At 41.0% G+C, this 20,795-nt stretch overlaps 1 protein-coding gene across 1 annotated transcript; it reads left to right on the plus strand.

The window, feature by feature from the left end:
• Positions 1-1,276: 1,276 nt before the first annotated feature.
• LOC139933072 (uncharacterized) lies at positions 1,277-15,965 on the plus strand. Its single transcript, XM_071927091.2, has 2 exons — positions 1,277-1,386; positions 13,174-15,965. Exon 2 carries the CDS (start codon positions 13,376-13,378, stop codon positions 15,305-15,307), a length of 1,932 nt encoding a protein of 643 aa, XP_071783192.1. The 5' UTR covers positions 1,277-1,386; positions 13,174-13,375; the 3' UTR covers positions 15,308-15,965.
• The last annotated feature ends 4,830 nt before the right edge of the window (positions 15,966-20,795 follow it).

The following is a 20,795-nucleotide window of genomic DNA, read 5'->3' on the forward strand; positions in this document are numbered from 1 at the left end:
TCTCACAATCTTAATGTTATTTCCCTTCAAACACATTTCAGTGATCCAACCACTTACTGAAACAGCTCTAATCTGTGTTTATTTCATAAACCCCAACAGATTACATTCATCAGATTTGTAATCAGATTGTGCTAATCCCATTATACGTATTCCATTATTCCCTCACTCTCAGATATGATCAAGTCATTGCCAAACTCTATGTATGACTCTGGTTATGTGTGATATGAGCCTGTCAATATAGTTGTTATTCTATACATGTACAAATACATAGTATATATCATGGTAATGATTATTATTATCGTTGTTATTGTTGTTGTTGCCATTGTTGTTATTATTGTTATCATTATTGCTTTTATTAAAATAAGGATTGGATTTGAATGTGTTTCCATTCATAATACACATTCCATAATCACCACATCATGGCAGAAAAGATTGTGCCAGGAATCTCAACTCTCTCTCTCTCTCTCACACACACACACACACACACACACACACACACACACACACACACACACACACCTCCTCTGACCTAACACTTCTCGATTACCAATTGCCATAACTTCATTTTAACTGCCATAAATGCCAAGTGTCCGAACCTTGGAGCTACTTCCACGCGCTCTCATTACCAGCAGAGGGTGCTGTTCTGCATCTTTAGGTCTATTCCACCACAGGCAGGAAGTGGGTCACTCTGCAGCAGGGATATTATAATCAAAGAGAGTACTACACTAGCTATGGAACCGACAGGACTTGTCAGTGAGTTGTGGAAACGTTTGGAGCTCCTGTAGTTCATGCGGTCAACCGAGGAGAATAATTTAAGGGATTCATGTCAAGATGCTATATGTAACAAAAAAATAAAAGAAACAGTTACTTAATAGTTCAAATAATATAGAAAATATTCGCATTTTAAGCAAATCTCTTTAATTAATTATTTAAATGTTTTATTTCAATATGGGTTCGCTAGTTGGTTTGTTGGCTATAGTTAGGATCCCAATTAGCCTACCTGACGCACAGGCTTCCACATAAGACATAAGTTACAAAACTAGACAAACAGTGGTATAGAAAGTTGTATAAAATAAAAGAAACCTTTGCTTTCATGTCAGAAATTGGACGTTTTGGAGAATACATAGGTGTGTGTTTTTAGATGTGGATAGCTATAGGCTATTTATATCTATCTCATATATATCGGAGCATTTCTTTTCTTTTGGAGCGAATCCTAGCTGGTTTCCGTCCCCACCGCGACATCATGTGACCCAGCTCCTCACCATCTTGCGGGGCTCAGAGAGACGGCTCCGGCCTGCAGCAGTCACCAGTCGTCGAGTACATACCGATAACATTAAGCTGCTGCTCATGAGACGTACGGGATTGTGAAATGTACCAAGATTTGTGGTAAGGAATATGTAACTGTTCAAGCAAATTGGTTTCAAGTAAAAGCGTATAGGTAAAAAATAAAATCACAATGCTGTCTTACTAGCAGTGTAGCAGCTAGCTAGCTTTCTACTGGTCATAATGTTGGCAAACAACGTCGTATTAATTGGCTACAATTAGTGGACTGCTGTTATTTAACGTTAGCCTACTTGATGTTTGTTATCAGTATCTGTGACCCTTGCAACAAACGCACGCTACGCCTTCAGTGTTTTGCATTAGGTTAATTTAGCGTTCGCTTGCTAAGCTAACTAGCTATCTAATACTAGGGCTGTTAGGGGACGTGCACCATCTGGTGGCAATGTTAGAGGCCAAGAGTTGTTGCCAAAAGCTGTAGCTCGTGGCAACAGCTGTTGATTGCATTTTTACACGTGACTGTTAACAGTGTCTGATATACGTGGTTAGTTTAAGTGCTAGTTTTGACTGGGGATTGGTTATTTTATCACGGACTCATTGGATCGGTTCTTTGTTTACATTTTGCCAGGGTGGGCTCTAGCTAACCACAGCATCTGTTCACCTTGCTTTCAGTTTTGTTAACACATCTGATTGGCACGATATGTCGTAAGAAACAAAACTATCCCCTAAATCATCACACTGTCATTCCGTTGCATGTTTGTAACATCAATTGCTTTTTCAGTATTTAACAGTCATTGTTATGCTTTTCAAGGGCAACATAGTATCTAACTTTTATTTTGATGACGCCAAGCTCTCGAAATGCGTGTGATGTCACATAATCACTTCCTGTGATTGTGGCGGCAGCATGTGAATGGATACTTGGATACACTTTTGCTAGATTAAGAGAAATAATAATGACTATGACCTATCAGCATGATGTCACAACAACAAAGAACTTACTTCTGGGTGTATAAGGGTTAGGCATCGGCGCTACAGTTTTAAAGAATGTGTCCGCAAACTACTCAATTTTGGCCACTGACTTATGCAAATTAACCGTAACCTTCTGTCTTTATTTTATTTTACGTTATAAAGTCAACCAGTAGGCTATATGTTTAACGTTAGTGTGATTCAGCGAGCAGAACTTTATATTCAAGTCCAAATTAAGTTGAAAATGAAATGGCCATTCAGTCTGAATATTGGACAACTGTAATTGGAGTGTAGGTAAGTGTAGAAAGGTATATAAAAGTTTTATATTTAAGCTTAGGCCTATATTAAAGCTGCTATAGGCAACTTTGGAGAACTGAGTAAGAATGCAGGCCAATTTGATAAATTCCAAACCTTTTACGCAAAACATTGTGACGGTATAGCCTGATGTTTTTTGTGGTGCTCATTTGCATGGTAGTATGTAATTCTGTTAAACTCTGAGTTGGGGTGCTATATGAATGCTCACCTTGGATTATGGCACAAGGGATAGTAACATCATATCTGGTGTATTAATGAATGCAAAGGAGTGAAGAAGCTTCAGTAATATCATAATATAGATAGGCGAATCGTCAGAAAATTTACTGACAGTAGCAGATTTAAGGATGCAGGACCGGACGGGTGTATTAGGTTTAGGGGTAGGATAAGGCATTAGAGCATCAAAAACAGTTGCCCTGTGGTCACGCAAACCTCTTGTTTCAAAGTTACAAAGGGACAGATCAGAAGCCAGCACTAGATAAAGGGTATGGTCTTTGATGTGTGTTGAGCCATTTACAGATTGAACAAGGTTAAAAGATTCAATAAGGTGCATAGATTGACTAGCTGGTGCATGTGAGGGACAACAGAAAATCGCTAAGGATTGTCATGTTTAGACATGAGGGAGAGCAACTCTGAGAATTCATAAATAAATTAATATCTGAGTTTAGCATAGTAGCTATACCTAGGGGCAGTATGAGAGAGATTGATGAAATGACTCACCGTACGTTGGACAGTTCACCGTAGAAGATAACAGATGGCTATTGGAGTTTAGGCCAAGGGGTTCAGAGAAGTCAGACCAGCATTTACGACCGGTAAGACTATGTCCCTAGTGATGGCTGGGCCGTTGTGGTGTATGGTTAAACTAGATTTTTAGCCCCACAACAGCAGGGGCTCTATCAATGGTATTGTCGGTCAGTCGCTCTGTTCACCACTTTATGGGTCACATGGCACGCAGGGAGTTAGACTGCAGACTCTCAAGCGGGAGACCTGAGTTCAATTCCAGGCAGAGACGCTTCCACAAAATTCAGCATTGCAGGGCTGTTACACTCGTAGTCTTGTTTTTTCTTGTTCTTACAGATGACATAGTTGAACTAATGCACTAATGTTGTGGGAAATGGCGCACAGAATACTTGAAATCAATGGGAGAGGAATAAGATTGCACATTGAAAGGACAAAAACTTGTATTATCACAGACCTTTTTGTTGTTTATCGGCAAAGATGCATGGTCCCATAAAAATGATCCAAGTCCTTTTCTCAATCTTAAGAATCCACTTTATAATTCGGCATACATAGGCCTACAATCCACCAAACAGCACAAAATTTAAACTTTGAGAATTGGTTCGCCTGTTATTCTTCTCCCAACCAAAATACACCATGGAGGGTGGGTAACGAACAATGTCAATTCTAAAAGATTTTTATTTGAAATAATTTTGAAGAAATTTTATTGAAATAAAAGCTGTTTGCTGTATTGAATGAATGCCGAATTGAAAAGTGGCTGCTAAAGATTCATAAAAAGCCTGAGGTCCTATGTACTTATATGTACTTTTGCCAATGAACCAGGCCAAAAGTAAATTGCTAGATTTTTTAATGTAGTTTGGCTTAATGTTCTCTGCATACGAAAGAGTGGTTTGTATTAGGGCTGCAGCTATCGATTATTTTAGTAATCGAGTATTCTACCGATTATTCCATCGATTAATCGAGTAATCGGATAAGAAATACTTTTGCTTTATTAAAGAGCAATAGTAAATATACAAAAGAGAAAAGCTGTCCGCACAAAGCTGTCCATACGACACTGTGATTTACTGAAAACGAGGTGAAATAATTATTATTATTGATATTTATTACTAGGCCTAAATATCATACAAGTTCATAAGACTGGCTAATGTACATTTATTTACTATGTTGAAGGGTTGCCCTACACCTGCTGACCCTACTCACTGCAATCAAACTAAACTGAATATACCTGCTGTATTGGACTGGTGCATTTTAGGCTCCAATTGCTACTTACACCACCTGATATTTTGCTTTCTGGGGTATTTTATGCATCACTGTGAGGGGAGTAGGTGTGTGTGTGTGTGCGTGTGTGTGTGTGTGTATGTGTGTGTGACTATCATAATAATAACATGAATGAAGCTCAGGCTTTCACAAATTGACTGCAGCATTTTATTTTCTGTGGTTATTTTCTTGAGCAAAACTTAGCTAACTTAGGGACATCATAACTAGCCACCATATTGATTTACGTTCTTAACTAGCCATTACATATAGCCATAATTAACGTGCATTCTTTACTAGCCTTCATCTCATCCCGTTTTAATATTAAGTGCTGACTCCGCCCACCCGGGCCAGTTTCGGCGTACGCCGGTAGCAATTACAAGTGGACCCTATCCTACAGTCCCTGCTCTCAGCGGAGGGAAGGAGCTACACTGTGTGTGGGAAGCGCTGTGACCGTCAGACCCCTCTGGATTAGACAAGCAAGTAGAGAAAACCGGCATCAGCCGAACCAATTTATTGCCAAATGCTTTGGGATTCAACACATTAACATTGCTTCCCAGGGTCAGAAAAAGTCGGCAGATTTGTCGCTAGTCGCTTTTGAGAAATAAAGTCGCCAGGGGGGTCTGAAAAGTCGCTAAGTCTAGCGACAAAGTCGCCAAGTTGGCAACACTGGATCCGAAACTTTGGACACTTTCTGTCGTTTTCTCTGGCCTGTCTCTTCTCTTCGCCCCTCGCTATTTTCTCTTTCTCCAGCGCGTTGTGCAACAGTAATAATCATCCGTGTGAAACACTGAGTGTGTATATAGTTATATGGATTACACGAAGCTTCGATGCAAAGAATTTGCATCGATGATTTTTAGTAATCGAGTTACTCGAGTTTTTCGAGGAATCGTTTCAGCCCTAGTTTGTATGTGTTACACTCAGTTTGAAGTATGACCATATACACATTGTTCTCACTAGTAGTAAATAGTATGGAAATCAAAGACTTCACATTTTCAATAAAATCATTGTTCAATTGTGGTGACAGGCATACAACACTAAGTGTCAAAAATTGTAACTAACCTCTTATTTATTTGAGTCTGCTAGTAGGTTTGAGTGCAAGAACTAGGGGTGCAACGGATCACAAAACTCACGGTTCGGATCGTATCACAGTTTTGAGTCACGGATCGGATCATTTTTCGGATCAGCAAAAAAAAAAAAAGGGTTAGGGTTAAATTAATTTAAAAATGTGCTACTTTGGCTCTGATGCAGCTGCCTCTCTCTGGCCACATCCACACTAATAGGTTTTCGTTTTAAAACGGTGTTTTAAAACGAAAACGATCTCCGTCCACACGAGCGTTTCAGAAATAATCTCCGTCCATACTAACACGCCTGAAAACGCATATCACATGACCATTCACGTACACTGGGCATGCGCGTGCCGGTGTAAACAGGAAGCAGATTGTCTACTCTGCGGTTGGTTGCTTAGTTGCAGAAAATACTACGGAGGAAGAACAGCAATGGCGAAAAGTACGACCAGAGATTTTTTTGCTTGGACCGACGTCAAGGTGGAACTGTTACTGAAAGTAACACACGAGTATAAGGCGGCCAAGGTGGACGTCGTGACTGATAAGACCCAATCAGGAAGCAAACGTGGGTGTCTGCGTCATCGTTTTCAAAAGTCTCCGTTTCCGCCTGTCCAGACTAAAACGCAATCCCAGAGTTTTCGAACTAAAACTGGGTCAGCAGCATTTTCAAAAGTCTCCGTTTTAGGGGTCAGAAAACGCCGGAGTAGTGTGGACGCTAGGCGTAAACGTGGCAAAAGTTATGCATTTTAAAACAAACGTATTAGTGTGGATGTGGCCTCTGTCTGTAGTCACCACTCTGTAGTCTCGCTCAATGTCCCGCCCACAGCACTATCTGACTGGTTACACGTCACGAGTAATAGCCTATCAACACTGAAGGCTATGCCACAGACAGGCAAAGAGACTGGAGCTTCTTCTGTGTCGAAGGGAAGGCAGCACATTGCCGAAGTTGCAATAAACATCACAATCTTCTTGTGATCTATTTCGATGATGACAAGCATGCCCAGTTTCCCAGTTACACCACTGAAAATGCCCAAAGTCATAGCTTACGGGATTTCACTCAATGGAGGCAAAAGTGACGGCTTTTAAATCAGTCGCTCTTCCTTTTTTTTTCTTCCCTAACGCAATCATTGCGCTTCAAAGTAAAACACAGCACGCATCTGTCTTGTCTGTATCTTTTCACTGCAACTCTGCATCGAGATGTAGGGAATTATTACTTTAAAAAGTAACAGCGGCAGTAAAACTGTATTTCACACTATGATGGTTAAACTTTGCAATTAATCCGCGGTTCACATGCCTGCCGAACCGTGGAGGGGGATCCGTACGGATCACGGATCAACTACGGTCCGTTACACCACTAGCAAGAACATACAGCAGACATGGATCATGCCCCCGGGCAAAATGGGAATGAAATGAAAATGGGGAGTCCAGGGAACAATAGGGGTTCATGCAAAGAATAGTAGTTTTTGAAGTGCTTAAACCGTTAAATTCCAACCCAAACAAATCTTGAATTTGCGAAGTAAACAAAAAATATTAAATGGCTAAATCCATGTAGAATGTTTACTCAAAAGCAGCCTAAGTTATAGCTGAAAAGAGAACAAAGGCCTGTAGCTTCTGTTCTAAGCTTGCAACTGCCACCTGAAGCTAATGTTAGCCATAATATCTCTCTAGCAAGGCCTCAACATTGGTTACAAACTCTAGCAACCCAGGGTTTCCCATACATAGACAACTTTGTGGCGGCCCTCCACAATATCAGCACTGACGGCCACATTTTTTTTTTAATAGGCCATATCAGCGTGACGTCACAACAACAAAGAACTTACTTCCGGGTGGATAACGTCGGTGGTGCTGCATCGGCGCTACAGTATTTTTCGTGTTATTTAACCAAACTGGCTGTCACTGTTTGGCTATATAGACCCCTTTTTAAGCTCTTGTGATTAGAAATACACAGACATTATGTAGTTCTGGCTGTCCACCGAAAACGAGACGTTCCTGATGTCGTTGCTGTTGATATTTGTTAGTGTATAACCTAACATAACCTAAATATATAGCCTATTTAAGCATGTCCACAAACTACTATATTTTACCAAAATGTTTAGAAATGCTAAAAGTTCTGTTTTGGCCACTGTCTTATTCAAATTAACCATAACTTTCTGTTTTTATTTTATATTATGTTATATAGCCAAACAGTGACAGCCAGTGACACAAAGTAGGCTATGTTAGTGTGATTCAGCGAGCAGAAGTTCAAATTCAAGTGCTGATCTAACAAAGCAACCTCAAACCAGTCATTCTTTAGTGTTTTGCTTTATAGTAGAAACTGTGGACTGTTCGTTATTTACTTTCAGACTCGATTGTAAAGCATCTTGACTGTAAAGCAGGGTATGATAGCAAAGCCAGATCACAAACCACTGCGTGTGTTGTGCTACTTGTGCTGTGATAGAACCACGGCCCATTAAAAACCGTGCGGATAAAACATTTGTGGCACTTTGACAATATGTTTTACTCGTGTAACAGAAAAGGGCTCAAGGGTTTCAGAAAGCCCATCATGTTGGCAAAATTTCGGTCAGGAAACCTTACCTACATGAAGTGAAAGATTTTACCCGAACGGTTTTTAATGGAACGCCTTGGGACTGGCAGTGCAGTGCCAGTCACAACGGAGCTACTGCTGTGCTAGACCCAAACAAGACTAGCAAAACCGAGAGACTGTATTACTGTCACTCTAGCAAGCTTGCACGTTATGCTACCCAACAGCGACGTTTATAATTTTTATTACTGACCTGTAAGAAAATGCCTGCCGCAAAACCCGGTCATGAGTGGTTGCTGCCAGCCTGTCCCCAGTTCTGTAGATTCAGACGGCCTGTAAACTATTATCTGTATCCACCGATTCCGTTAGGTTGCTTTAAAACAGAAAAAGCCTAAACCTAATCCATTATGTACCAAGCTATATTTGGCATTACAGCCCCAAACACAACCTGATTTCGGCATAATCGCTAATGTTTTGTTTAGTTGACTCGTATTTACCGCTGCTTAAAACGAACGATTTCCGCTGCCGACGGGTGCGAGTTATCCACCCGGAAGTATAGCCAATCTGTTTGTTTACAAACATTCTGATTTGGACTATTGAATTGTAGAGCTGCATGTAGCGCATTGATTCACTCAGCCCCTACTTGTTCCGTGCACTCTCTCTCGATCTGTCTCTCTGTCGCTCACTCTCCCTCTCTCTCTGTCTCTCGCTCTCTCAACGGAACCATCTGTACATCTCCCATTGCACATACGGGCATTAATATAGAACCTCCTTGGAGCGTGAGGGATTTTTTTTTCCATGCCAAGAAGACGGCCAGCTGAATTCCCGAGAAGAAGACTAACAGTTAACGTTATTCGGAATACAGCTGCGTTTCCGAGATTAGCACGCTATATAAAGCTGCTAGTCAGTATCCACTGAGTGGACTGATAATGTTAATATTAACTTTTTATCTCTGACTCTGAATGTTTGCCCCCTCAATCTAGACTAATATTGAAAAATATTTTCAAAGAAGGAAAAGGATAATGTAACAATGTCAAAGGCTAGTAATTTAACGATGTGAAGATACAGGTGAAATTGACAGCACAGAGAGACGTAGCAGGGCAGAGGGTCAGAAAAGCAGATTTCTCTGAAAAAGGGGTCTCATTTCTATTCTTATGTACCTTGTAGACAGGACAAAAGCAAGCAACAAACACAGAACAGTGTAGCTTTGCAGGCTTCGCTTCATTTATGTTATCTTTCACACAAAGTACTTGAAAGGGAGCACTTAAGATACAGGTTAGTTATTTGTTTGACAAATGGAACTTTAAAATGGAGTACATTAGATAATTTTTCAGTCATCCAGGTAATGGTATCCTTTATTGATAATAGCCTATATATTGACAATATGAGAGAATAGAAGAAGAGAATACAAGAATTGCACCACTACCCCCAATGTTTTGCTTATTGCTCTGTGCCTGTCTGAACTCGCACTGAGAGATTGCTTAAAAGCTGCGGGAAGAACAAGTTGTTTTGGTCCTACCAGCTCTTCTCCTCTCCTGGTGCTGCCAGTGTGATTGCAGAGTGACGTTGGGTTCTTCTGCGGCGCACTGCCACAATATTGGCACGGAAGCCACAAAATCTAAAGTTGGTCAATGTATAGAAATTGGTCCAAATCGATGTCTAATGCGCCAATGTGCGCATCACGTCATGTCTGTTATTTGGCGATTCACAGACCAGCACAGCAGTAGCATTGTAGTCAATCTAACAAGAGTCTGAAGGTGAAACTTAAAATTCCACAATTTGCTCCATATACTCCTGTGTTAGTAACGGTATCCAGCTGTGACGTCATCGTAGATTGACATGTAATTCTGATAACTGATTGGACAGATACTCTCCAGGGAGATCGGACCCACATGGTGAGTGGGGGGGACACAGAACTGAACGAACCGTGGCACGCATGGGCGTACTGAACCGACAGTGACTATTGACCCGGCTGACTATTGTTTATTTGAAGAGAGACAGAAAGTGCAGGGGTTACCCTTGGAGGGTATGGACTATTTCAGTTGATGATATGAGCTGGATGCAGTAAGGCATATTAGGAATTGGCAGCATTGGGAGCATCTCCAGACTAAATGGAAGTCATCAATATAGTGTAGCTGGGCTCTGAGGCACTTGACTTTAAGCAAGCCATTTAACGTAAGGAGACGGGAGAAGTGTTGACAGCTTCGACCTCTTGTAGGAAGAGAGCCGGCAATCGAGACCTTTTTCCAGTGTCTTTTGGGGAGGTGAGTAGCTGCTGGACGTCAGTTCAAAGCACCTCAGATTGCTGTGACCCGGTGTCACTAGAGCCGATATGAAAAATGAACAGTAGAGCAATCTGGATGGTGCTGCAACACGGGTCAGATTCCCTTGTGTATTTGTAATGTGTGCCCCTGGGAAGCAAATGTGCAGGCCTTGCTAACCCAGAAGTTTCTATCAGTTGAATCCCCCAGAATCAGGCGGGAGTGGACTGGCCAAGCCACAGTGGACTGGCGTGGTAGTGGGGGACTGGCTGAAGTGGGCCCACAGGATTCTGCAGTGACCGGTGTAGGAAGAGAGGAGCGAAGAGGGGGTTCCAATGTAGGCAACCTCTCCAGCACTTGGAATCTCTAATAGACAACATATTTATTACTGTGAAGCAGTCTCTGGATGAAAATATTATCTGCTGGTGCCACCAAACAAAAAAGGTTTGTGGTGAAGAAAGTTAGTCTGGAGACCTGCTTCAATGACTCGGGTGAGCTCAAAGTTGAGACAATGAGCTCCAGGGGGTGACAAGCAGGTGGATTCCTCCTGATGTCTACAGTTCTGAGTATGTTCAGTTCTAGGTTATCGACAGCACACCATGACGTGAGTGATGACATGGTCCACCTCTCTCCTCCCTACATCAACTCATTTTTAGTTGATGAAACCCACCAGGGTGGTGTTGAGCAGCTTGATGGAATGGTGGCTGAAGGTACAGTCATTGGTGTACCAGGAGTACAAAAGGGGAAAGTGTAGGCCCTAAATGTTCACAGCTCACCGTGGCATCAGAGGACAGTTTTAGTCAATTCTAACCAATGGAGAATTTTGCCAAGTCCATAACACTTGAGTTTTCCATGTTTACTTTCTGTAATGCAGTTGGGGCATCCTGATTGAGAACATGTTGCATAAAGTAATACTGTAGTGACACTTAGAACATATAGTTCATCTGGAACTTTTCTGAATTGCCAGATAATCTAAAATGCACATTTTATCATAGTCTATCAACCTTGTGCCAATCAGAGTTAAAATTTTAACAATCCACCAATCAACAATCCATGTCATTCCATCGGTGAATTGTGAATGCATTTGTGACTAATGGACTCATACCAAAGACATGGGGTTTGATTTAAAGCTTGGCACTGGTAATAAATCTGCTTGAGTGTGTGCCACCCTACCAGTTAGTTGGTTCATCTTTTTATATGAAACAAGTTGGCCTGTGCTCTGTTGACAAAATTATCCTGGTCGCATAGCATTTTTGGGGAAAAGCAGGGCAAGAAACAGCCCAAATTGCTAATATTGACCTCTGAGACATTAACATTGATGTGTTTCAGACGTAAAGGATGCAAGTTAATATTAAGAGAAACATGGAGAATGTGCTCTTTGCCCATTATGTTGAACAGATACATGGTATGTGTTTGTCATCAGTGTCATGCATGGGCATACCTGGACTTATGGCTGGGCATGTCATACAGGCTTTTTACATGGGTTATCTACAGCTAGATAGTAAGATACTGGATAATCATATCACGCTTCCACGATTAATAAATGTGGAAATCGTCAATATTGAAGTGTTTGTTAGAATTTCATTGTCCCTGAAAGTCCCGGTGTGGTATATCAAGTGCTTCCATTACATGTGGCCAATCACAGCCTCTGAATGTGAAATGTGTACCCATGTAACTAAATCAAAAGTTAAGCAGGGAAAGGGAGAGTGAAACCCTACAAGACCATTTTTGGTAAAATGGCGACAAGGAAAGTGGGAAAGAATGGTCGGAGTTGGAGAGAACGTGAATGTGAAAATATTGTTTTAGTTACTAAAAGAGCATCATCGGTCTGTAATTTGGAGATAGGCCTACTTTAGTTTTAAACCAGATGACAGATGTGCAAAATTTGCCTGTAGCTGTGCCTTTTATTACATTCTTATGTATTTCATTTATTAATTAAAATACAGTGCCACACTACATGCTATACATGTATATTTTCAGTTACATTTGTTGTTTAGTTTTATTTATTTACATATTGTAAGGACCTCAATAAGATTAAGACGGAAAACGAGACTTTCTAGCTGCTGCTACTTTGAGAAAAACTGCACTTAAAAGTGAAAATATGTTGTGGTACAACAGTGCAATAAAATAATCTTCTTTATTGAAACCAAGACAAATAATCGTGATCACAATATGTAGCAAAATAATCAAGATTATCATTCTTGCTATAATGCAAGTCATGCAGACCTGAGGTCATGAGTGATTGGCAAAGCACCATTTCAACTGCCTGATCAAGACAAAGCCGTTGAATGTATGACTTGAACAAATAGAAACTAATTTGACAGCTCACCAGATCAGCAATACCCTGCAGCCATAAGAACAATCTGTTTAACACAGTGTAGTATTTAAATATATATGTTTCTGTTTGCTGTGTACATGTTTATAGAAAGTAAGTCTGGGTAAAATGCATCATCAGCGGTAATCTGATTGGTGATCAACCAATCGCACTACTAAAAAAATCTGTAATCTAAATTGGCCCCAAAAACCGGTGATCGGTGCATCCCTAGTTTTCAGCAATGCTAGTGAACGTAAATCTAGAGGGCATTTCGATTGGGTTTCTGCCTTTGCTTCCTATCCTAGGCTTAGATTATTGGAATTGAATGCAAAGTACAGTACACAGTCGATTGGCATTATTTCTTTACTAAATTTATTTGCATAAGAAACGTGTACTTACTTGGGCAAAGATGGTTTGAAGTACTAATTTTTTGTTATCCCCCCCCCCCCCCCCCCCCCCCAGGTGGTGATATCACGGAAAAGCAAAGCAGAGAGGTGAACATGAAGATCAGAAGTAATTTTTTAATTTTTTAAACAATTTAGAGGTTAGATCATTTTGAGAGCCAGTCAACTGACAGAATTGTCATACGTACGGATTCCCATACGGACACAAACTTTGTGGGTGTCTGGATGGATTTCCACCGTTACTCATAGCTTGAAGAGAGATGCCATCAGGACATGGACAATATTATAATTTGATCATGGAAAAACAGAACTCAGTGGGTGGTGTCGCCTCAAAACCGCTTGGTGGAGAATCAAGTGCCTTCATCTGCACTGAGTGTGGTGATGGTTTCAGCCAATACCCAAACGTGTTGACGCACATGACCATTCATGGACCTTTGGAGTCATTTCCCTTAGACGGCTCATCCAATGGATTTGAAGTCCCTCGAGAATATGTGCTACAGGAAAATGGTACACTGACAGTTATAAATGGCTTTGCCCAGTCAAATTACTCCTCTGTCAAACCAATATCTCCTGGTGCCCTGCCATCACATTTCCCACCCCCTATCAAATCAGTGTCTCCAACTCTTCCACCACATCCCTCTCCTTATAGAGATGTCTTCAGGGCAAAACCAACAGAGGTTGGCTTGAACTTGGACAAATCTCGTCAGGGCCATTACCGTTGTGAAATATGTAGCAGATCATTTAACAGCCAGCAGAGTTTACATCGTCACCAGCAATATCGAAACACAGAGCGAGGTTACAAGTGTACTTTGTGCTGTAAGATCTTGGAAGGTAGAGAGCACCTAAAGAAGCACCTACAAGACCATGCATATGAACGATTTTACTGCTGTGGACATTGTGGTAAGCGATTCCTCAAAGTGGATGCATTGAATGCTCATCAGAAAGAATATCACCTGTCCCCCAAGGTTAAAACCTTGGGGAAATCTGAGAATAATCAGGAGAAAAGGGTTGAGAAAACATATCCTTGTAAGAAGTGCAGGTTGAATTTTTTCTGGCTGTCAGATTTTCAGACACACTCACTCTACCATTGCAAGGGAAAAGAACCTGGTGTTTCCTTTGCATCAGAAATTGAAGTGAACTCTAAGAAGCTAGAAGATACACCACATGAAAAGTGTCACAGCAATGGCACATCTATTGATGTAAAGAATCTGGATAGTAAGGCCCTTAAAGATACTAGCAATGCAATTGATGCTGAATCCACTTTTACACCATACAGATGTGGTTTATGTGGGGATCGTTTCCAAAAGTTAACAGCCCTAAAGGAGCATCATCTCACACATCAAACTCAGGAAGAAATAGATCAGTTGAATCAAGAATCACAAAAAACATTTAAGAGAAGAGTGGGAACTAAAGGCAGACGTGGAAGAAGGGGTAATCCTAATGCCAAACTGCATCCTTGCAAACATTGCCACCGTGTATTTAATCATTCTAGTAGTTTATCACGGCACATGAGATACCATAAGGGCACTATGCACACTTGTGTGTTCTGTGGTAGACATTTTCCTCAGCGCTGTGACGTGAGAAGGCATATAGCCATGTATCACAAACTTGAATTGGAAAAGAAACCAGGGTTGAAACACATGGCATTACATACAACTCCCCAAAATGGTTCTGCCCTGAACGCTTTTAAGGAAGGGAAATCCAAGAGCTCTTTAGACAATGAACAAACAGCATTAGAAGAAGAACAAACGGGAAAGCAAACAGGAAAACAAGCTACTAAGACTAGGGTAAACTACAAGTGTCAGGAATGTGGGAAGAGATTTGGATTGTTATGTGTCTACCAAAGGCACTTGCGCTACCACAAAAAGGAACCTAGTGAATCACATAAGTGCCCCCAATGTCCAGCTCACTTCAGGAATTCCTCTTCCCTGGAGCTTCACCTTCAAAATCACCCAAGCACAAGAGAAGCTGATGTGGGACAAACATCTCCTACCACTGGTGCCAATCAGGACCCTGTCCTTAAAAAGGGTACTGCAGAGGATATAGAAGATGACTATATGGACCATACCCGGGATGATAAATATACCTCTGCAGAGGTTCTTTACGAATGCACTGAGTGCACTGAGACATTCTCATGCTTGGAGACATTTCTTCAACACCAGATTTCTCATGGCTCAGAAAACTCTGGGTAACTACAATGTTGGTCCTGATCTGTTCTTTTTCTTGACCCACTAAATGTCAATTGTTATTGCCAAGAATCAAGCTCTCAGTTGAGTTGTGAGTGGGTTTGAATTTTACAAATGCAAATAATTGTATAGGTCAAAAATAAATGGCTGTAAAAGTTTGAGTTATTTTATCTACCTACTTTTTTTTTTTTTAATTTATTTACACTTTTTGTTTGTCAAGACCTCATCATTAGTTTGTCATAAATCCAATGGGGACCAAGAAGTATGGGTTGGGAGTGTACCAAATTAATTATGAGATTGATAAACATGTTTTGTTGTGTGGAAATAATGTTCAATCAAATCTGTTTTAGAAAACAGTGGCATTGAAAAATATGGATAAAACTTTTACATACCAATCTGGCTTAGGTAAAACTGTGGAATAGTGTTCAAACCTAGTATTCTTTCACCAGCAAATGTAGTTGATTAAAAATCTATCTTTTGTTTGCTAAAGATAATTGTCTTGCTTTACAGTGTCTTTTGAGGGGCCACCTATTCTGTTATGTATCTTGTTCATGCATTTTGCCTACATTTAACTTTCAGATGATTTCTGACAATATAATGTGATTTGAGATTTTGTTGATGCATCCCATCTTTTTGAATTAATGTCATTGAGTAGATTTTAATTGTGCCATTAAAGCTGTACAAAGTAATTACTGTCTCTGGTATCAAATTTGTGTTTATTGCTTTTGGGCAGTATGTAGACCTAGCATTTTTGTTCTTTTACAGATGTAATTACAATGTATTTATTTCAGGTGACTTTCCTACATTGTTCATCATATAATTTAACTTTCGTTTAATTCCAAATTTAGTTACCAAAAGGGTCCTCCATGGTTTGAGAGTAATCAGTGTACCTTTGTGCACCAAGGGAAATGCAGGGGGAAGAAAGTATTTCAGAGAGAGGTCTGATGCTTGCCACAATGTTACAAATCATAACGGTGCCTTTAGGCTTCTCTTACAGGATTTTGGGGTGCTGTTGGTGAAAAACTTTGTTTACTTCAGAAGTGATTGGTTTAATACCGGTACTGCAATTAGGCCTACATGATGGAGTCGTCAAAAATGCTCTCAAGACGTCACTTTCATTCCTCTTGACAATGTACTTTGTGGCAAAATGGTTTTATAAGGTCTATAGGATGTTGGTTGCAGCATTGCCCTAACCTGCTATACACCCTGATGGCATGGGTACCATCAAGAAAAGTAGTAATTTAATTGCCCAATCAAGTTACACTTGAACCATATAGTGTCCTTCCTTTGAAGTCAGTGAGATGCCAGACTGTCTGTTTTAAATAAAATGAGGATATCCAATATCAAGAATCAGCTTGTAGAAGTCTTTTCACAGAGTAGTGCACGTACACCATGTGCAGGCATATATGCAAAACTGGGGAAGGTGAGACAATGTGTTGCATGTGTCATTCATGCAAGCAAGGCCTATAGCTTTCTCTTGGGGTGAGTGCTCTTCTCAGCCTCAAACTCCCAAGTCCTGTGCCCATCTGGAGAAGACACTCATGCTGTCAGTTGAGCAATTCAAAAGAGCAGTCTGGATGTGGACAACCAGAGTGCTTTTAATTGGCTTCTCCATTATTCTTACCGCAGCAACATTCCACACATTGCAACAGACTTGCCATCTGATCATGGTCCTGTTGCCTGTTTGGAACCCTAAAGTTCTGTATCTGATAAAATGGAAGACTGCTTTTTTTTTTTTTTAACCAAACAAGCCAATTGGAAAGCATGCTGTATTTCTAACAGTGGAGTGAGTTAAACAGGCATTGCCAATTACATGATTACTCCATCAGTGCTTCAAAATCTTTACTCATATGGTCCAACGGACAGTGGTAGCATGTATGGAACTTGTAATATGTTTGGCTTGGATGCAGACAGAAGATGATAGCCCTTGGTTGTGCACTGCACTGACTACAGCCAGGGGAGATCGGGGTTGTGATGGGATGCATGAAGTGAGTGGAATATGGCAGAGAGGTAAATAGTGGCCTGCATATTGAATGGATGTATGAGAAAAAATGAGAATTAGTTATTGGTGAACCCTCAGCCACCAATACTTTCTCTGCTGGCCTAACAATCGTCATAAGAAAGAATTGTTATTCATAAATGCAAAATATGTTTTGCATCACTGATTCTTGAACCTTCCTTACAGAGTGGCTGCTGTTCAGTGTAGAGGCTATGCTTGTGTTGAAAATGGAATACTCTATCTGCTGGTGAAAAATTAAATCTGACTTTAGGTTCACCATGAGTTGGCACTTAGGCCTGGGTTAGTTTAGTCCTGTTTCATGATCACTTGATTAACTGGGGTTTTGCTGTAGTCCAAGGCAAGGGATTCACACTGCTTTTGTTAACCTAAGGGGGCGATCACACCGAGAAGCGTCGCTAGAAACGTGTCGCCAGTAAAACCATTCCTATGGTACGGTGCGCCTGGCGCACGCTCCTCTCTTGCGCCGGGCGCACCGTACCATAGGAAAACAATGGTTTTACTGGCGTGTCCCGTTTCTCTAGCGGTTTTTAGGTGCGCATAAAAGTTAAAATATTTTAAACTTTTCAGCGCAAGGTGTGGAGTCGCACCGCTCGTCAATGTCATCCTTGGGCCAGGCAGCCAATCAAATCAAGCAAAAGGCGGGCTTTCCTTCCAGTTTTGATGCCCTTTGATGTGGTGGGAATGGTGGGACAGTGGCAAACACAGATGAAAAGCTGATATTAGCGGTCTTTAACCCGGTCGCACATGCAGCCCTGCTCCACAGGCGCACCAAACTGTTTTGCCCAACGTGGTCTGCCTGGGTGTTTTTGACGGGCCGCGCTTGTAGCGACGCTTCTCGGTGTGATCGCCCCCTAAGGTTAAATATCCATTGGAACACTCAACCAACATATCATTCTAGAATGATGGCTGCCCAGTTCTGTTCTCAATGTGGTTCTCTAGTTTTGTTTAGAATTAAATGTTACTTAGTTTGCATTTTACAAAATTAGTAGGCAAATGCTCACCTCAGAATGAGATGAGAATAGGGTTAAAGTCTAGCCTGGTATCCAGCCCCTATGAATCGCGATTAATGGCTAGCGGCTAGTTAAAGTCAGGGAAAACCCATGAAAAAAAATTTGCTGTGTGAAAATCTCTAAGACTTGAACCTAACCTTATGTAGGCATATTTGTTCTGTAAACTCTGCAAATGTGTTTAAACACATTTATGATAGCATGACCAGACTCTGGTGGTTGTTAGCTTGGCTAATTTTAGATCTGGTAAAATGGCTCCACGGCTGATAATTGTATGGTTGCAGATTCACAAAGAATTTTTAAAGAAAAACTGGTCATCATGAAAAGGGCTGACCAACGCCACACTCACTACAGACCTGATTCAGGAAAATGCTGAGTTGAATTTATTTTTTTATTTTTTTTTATAGCTCCTAGGTTGTTGATTGATTGCTTAACGTTTTTGCTGGTTTGAGTATTCTGATGCTCAGGTCCGTTGGCCTGACTATATATGTGTCCCAGCTAGCAGACTGGCTGGGACGTCAGGAAATGTATTGAATCTTGATTGTCTTTGCTGTTTCCTCTTGGGTTTGCTTGTACGGGTAGATACTATTGGTCATGAGTGTGTTCTTGTTTGGTGACATGAAGCAGAAGTTGTTACAGTTGCTGAGTTTGTTGTGTGAGAATAGCATTGTATCCCAATAGGCCTTGGTGGTTTGTGTTTGATTTGGAGGCGGTTTATTCACAGAAGGATTTCATTTGAAGGCCTTTGTTTAAGGCAAAGCCCGCTATTGAGATCAGATTGTCTTCCCAGAAATGGGAGTGTACCCCTGCTAGTCTGAGATTGACAGAGCTTTCTCTCCTCTGCACTACTCTGTTTCAAAATCATCTTTCCTTATGTCCGTCTGGCACACTTGTACAAGTAACCAGGTTACCAAGTCTATTAAGCATCTGGAAGAAATAACTCATAGCCAGGTGATTCCCTGTACCACAGCATCTCAACAACAAAGACATTATATAGTACTTAAGCATGATGATGATGGCCAACAAAATAAATAGAAGAAAAAAAAAAAACCACCAGCAGCATAAGAATAAAATACAGTTTTACTAAAAGGTGCTTTCCACCTCTTCATAACACCCGAGAGCAATAACCATGAACATTACAAATCTTTCTGTGGCATAGCCATTTCACCCCTGTGAACCCATGCTTTGGTGGATACATGGGTCTTCCCTTACAGGTAAAATGGGCAATGCATTAGAATTCTGTGTTCCCAATGTCTATGTGCCCTTTGTCAATCTAGGTTTTCCAATTTCTTCCAGAGAATAGTTCTTTCCTCCAGAGGGCAAACTAGTACGGTTTCCTTGATCAACACTTCCCTTTACAATGCCTGGTCCCACCTACCTAGACATCAGTGTCATTAACTAGTCAAAGCCAGGAGTCCACTCCATGACTTGCATAGTGTTAATGGCCATCGCTTCAGGGTATGGCTTCAGCCTGTTGTGTTATAGGATCCGCTATATTGTTATATAGCACATCTGACAGTTTTCTCAGTCTCCTGAAGGGTCCTTTGAAGTTTAGGTGATAGTCCCTACCTCTGATTAGTAAGACATGCATACTCGTATCATATCTTCAAATGGGTGGCCTGTGACAGAGTGTGGGGGGTAACTTTTCACTTTGTGCATGGCACACATCCTATACTGATATCATGTTTATGCCAGCTCAACTAGTAAAATCTTGGCCAGATTTTTCCTGTGAGTTTCTCTCCTTGTAAATAGCCAACAGTTTTGTCATTGTACACAAGAGGAAGGCCATCTTTGTTGAAGCTTGAGAGTTAGCGTTCACTAAACGTGCAATAGTGACCTCTTCTGACTGATCTGAGATTGCTGTCATGTTACTGTACCACACCCCTGATCAGTTAACTTAAATGGCTATTTATTTTTTCCATTTGTGGTACACCACCTGCATTACTATGCAGTCTAGCTGGACGGTGAACCTCTGGCTAGCTGGTTCTCTGGTAGTTTGAAGTTACTGAGCCAACAAAGTGAGCTGTGATCTGTTCATTGAAAAAAACACCTCCTTCATGGTAGTTAAGTTCTCAGTATAGTAGGGCCTGAGCAAGTTGATTAGGCATCCTTTAGCATCTCCCCATTTTTCTTGTGCACCATTAACATCTGTATTCAGGAATCCACCTTAACTTCACATTCCACATTTGCAATGTTGCCCTATATAATAAATCCCTGCCTGACCGCACTTGCAGCCACTGTAACCTGAGATCCCTGTATGTCATCAGCACTGTCCTTAGGCACATATGGACACTCTCTTTTCAAATACGTGGTGCATCCAGACTACCAGCAAACTCTGGTCTCCTTGTTGGTCAAATGTTCTAACACTGCAGTTGTGTATTTGTGTATTTCTTGAGAAATACATTGTCATAGCAATTATCCATAGAACCACATGTATTTATCATGTAGTACGAAATCCCCTCGCTCA

This window comes from Centroberyx gerrardi, chromosome 12 (genome assembly GCF_048128805.1).
Source record: "Centroberyx gerrardi isolate f3 chromosome 12, fCenGer3.hap1.cur.20231027, whole genome shotgun sequence".
NCBI lineage: Eukaryota > Metazoa > Chordata > Actinopteri > Beryciformes > Berycidae > Centroberyx > Centroberyx gerrardi.

What these genes read in the sequence shown, in the direction of transcription:
- LOC139933072 (XM_071927091.2), top strand. Translation starts at nt 13,376, where the DNA reads ATGCCATCAGGACATGGACAATATTATAATTTGATCATGGAAAAACAG.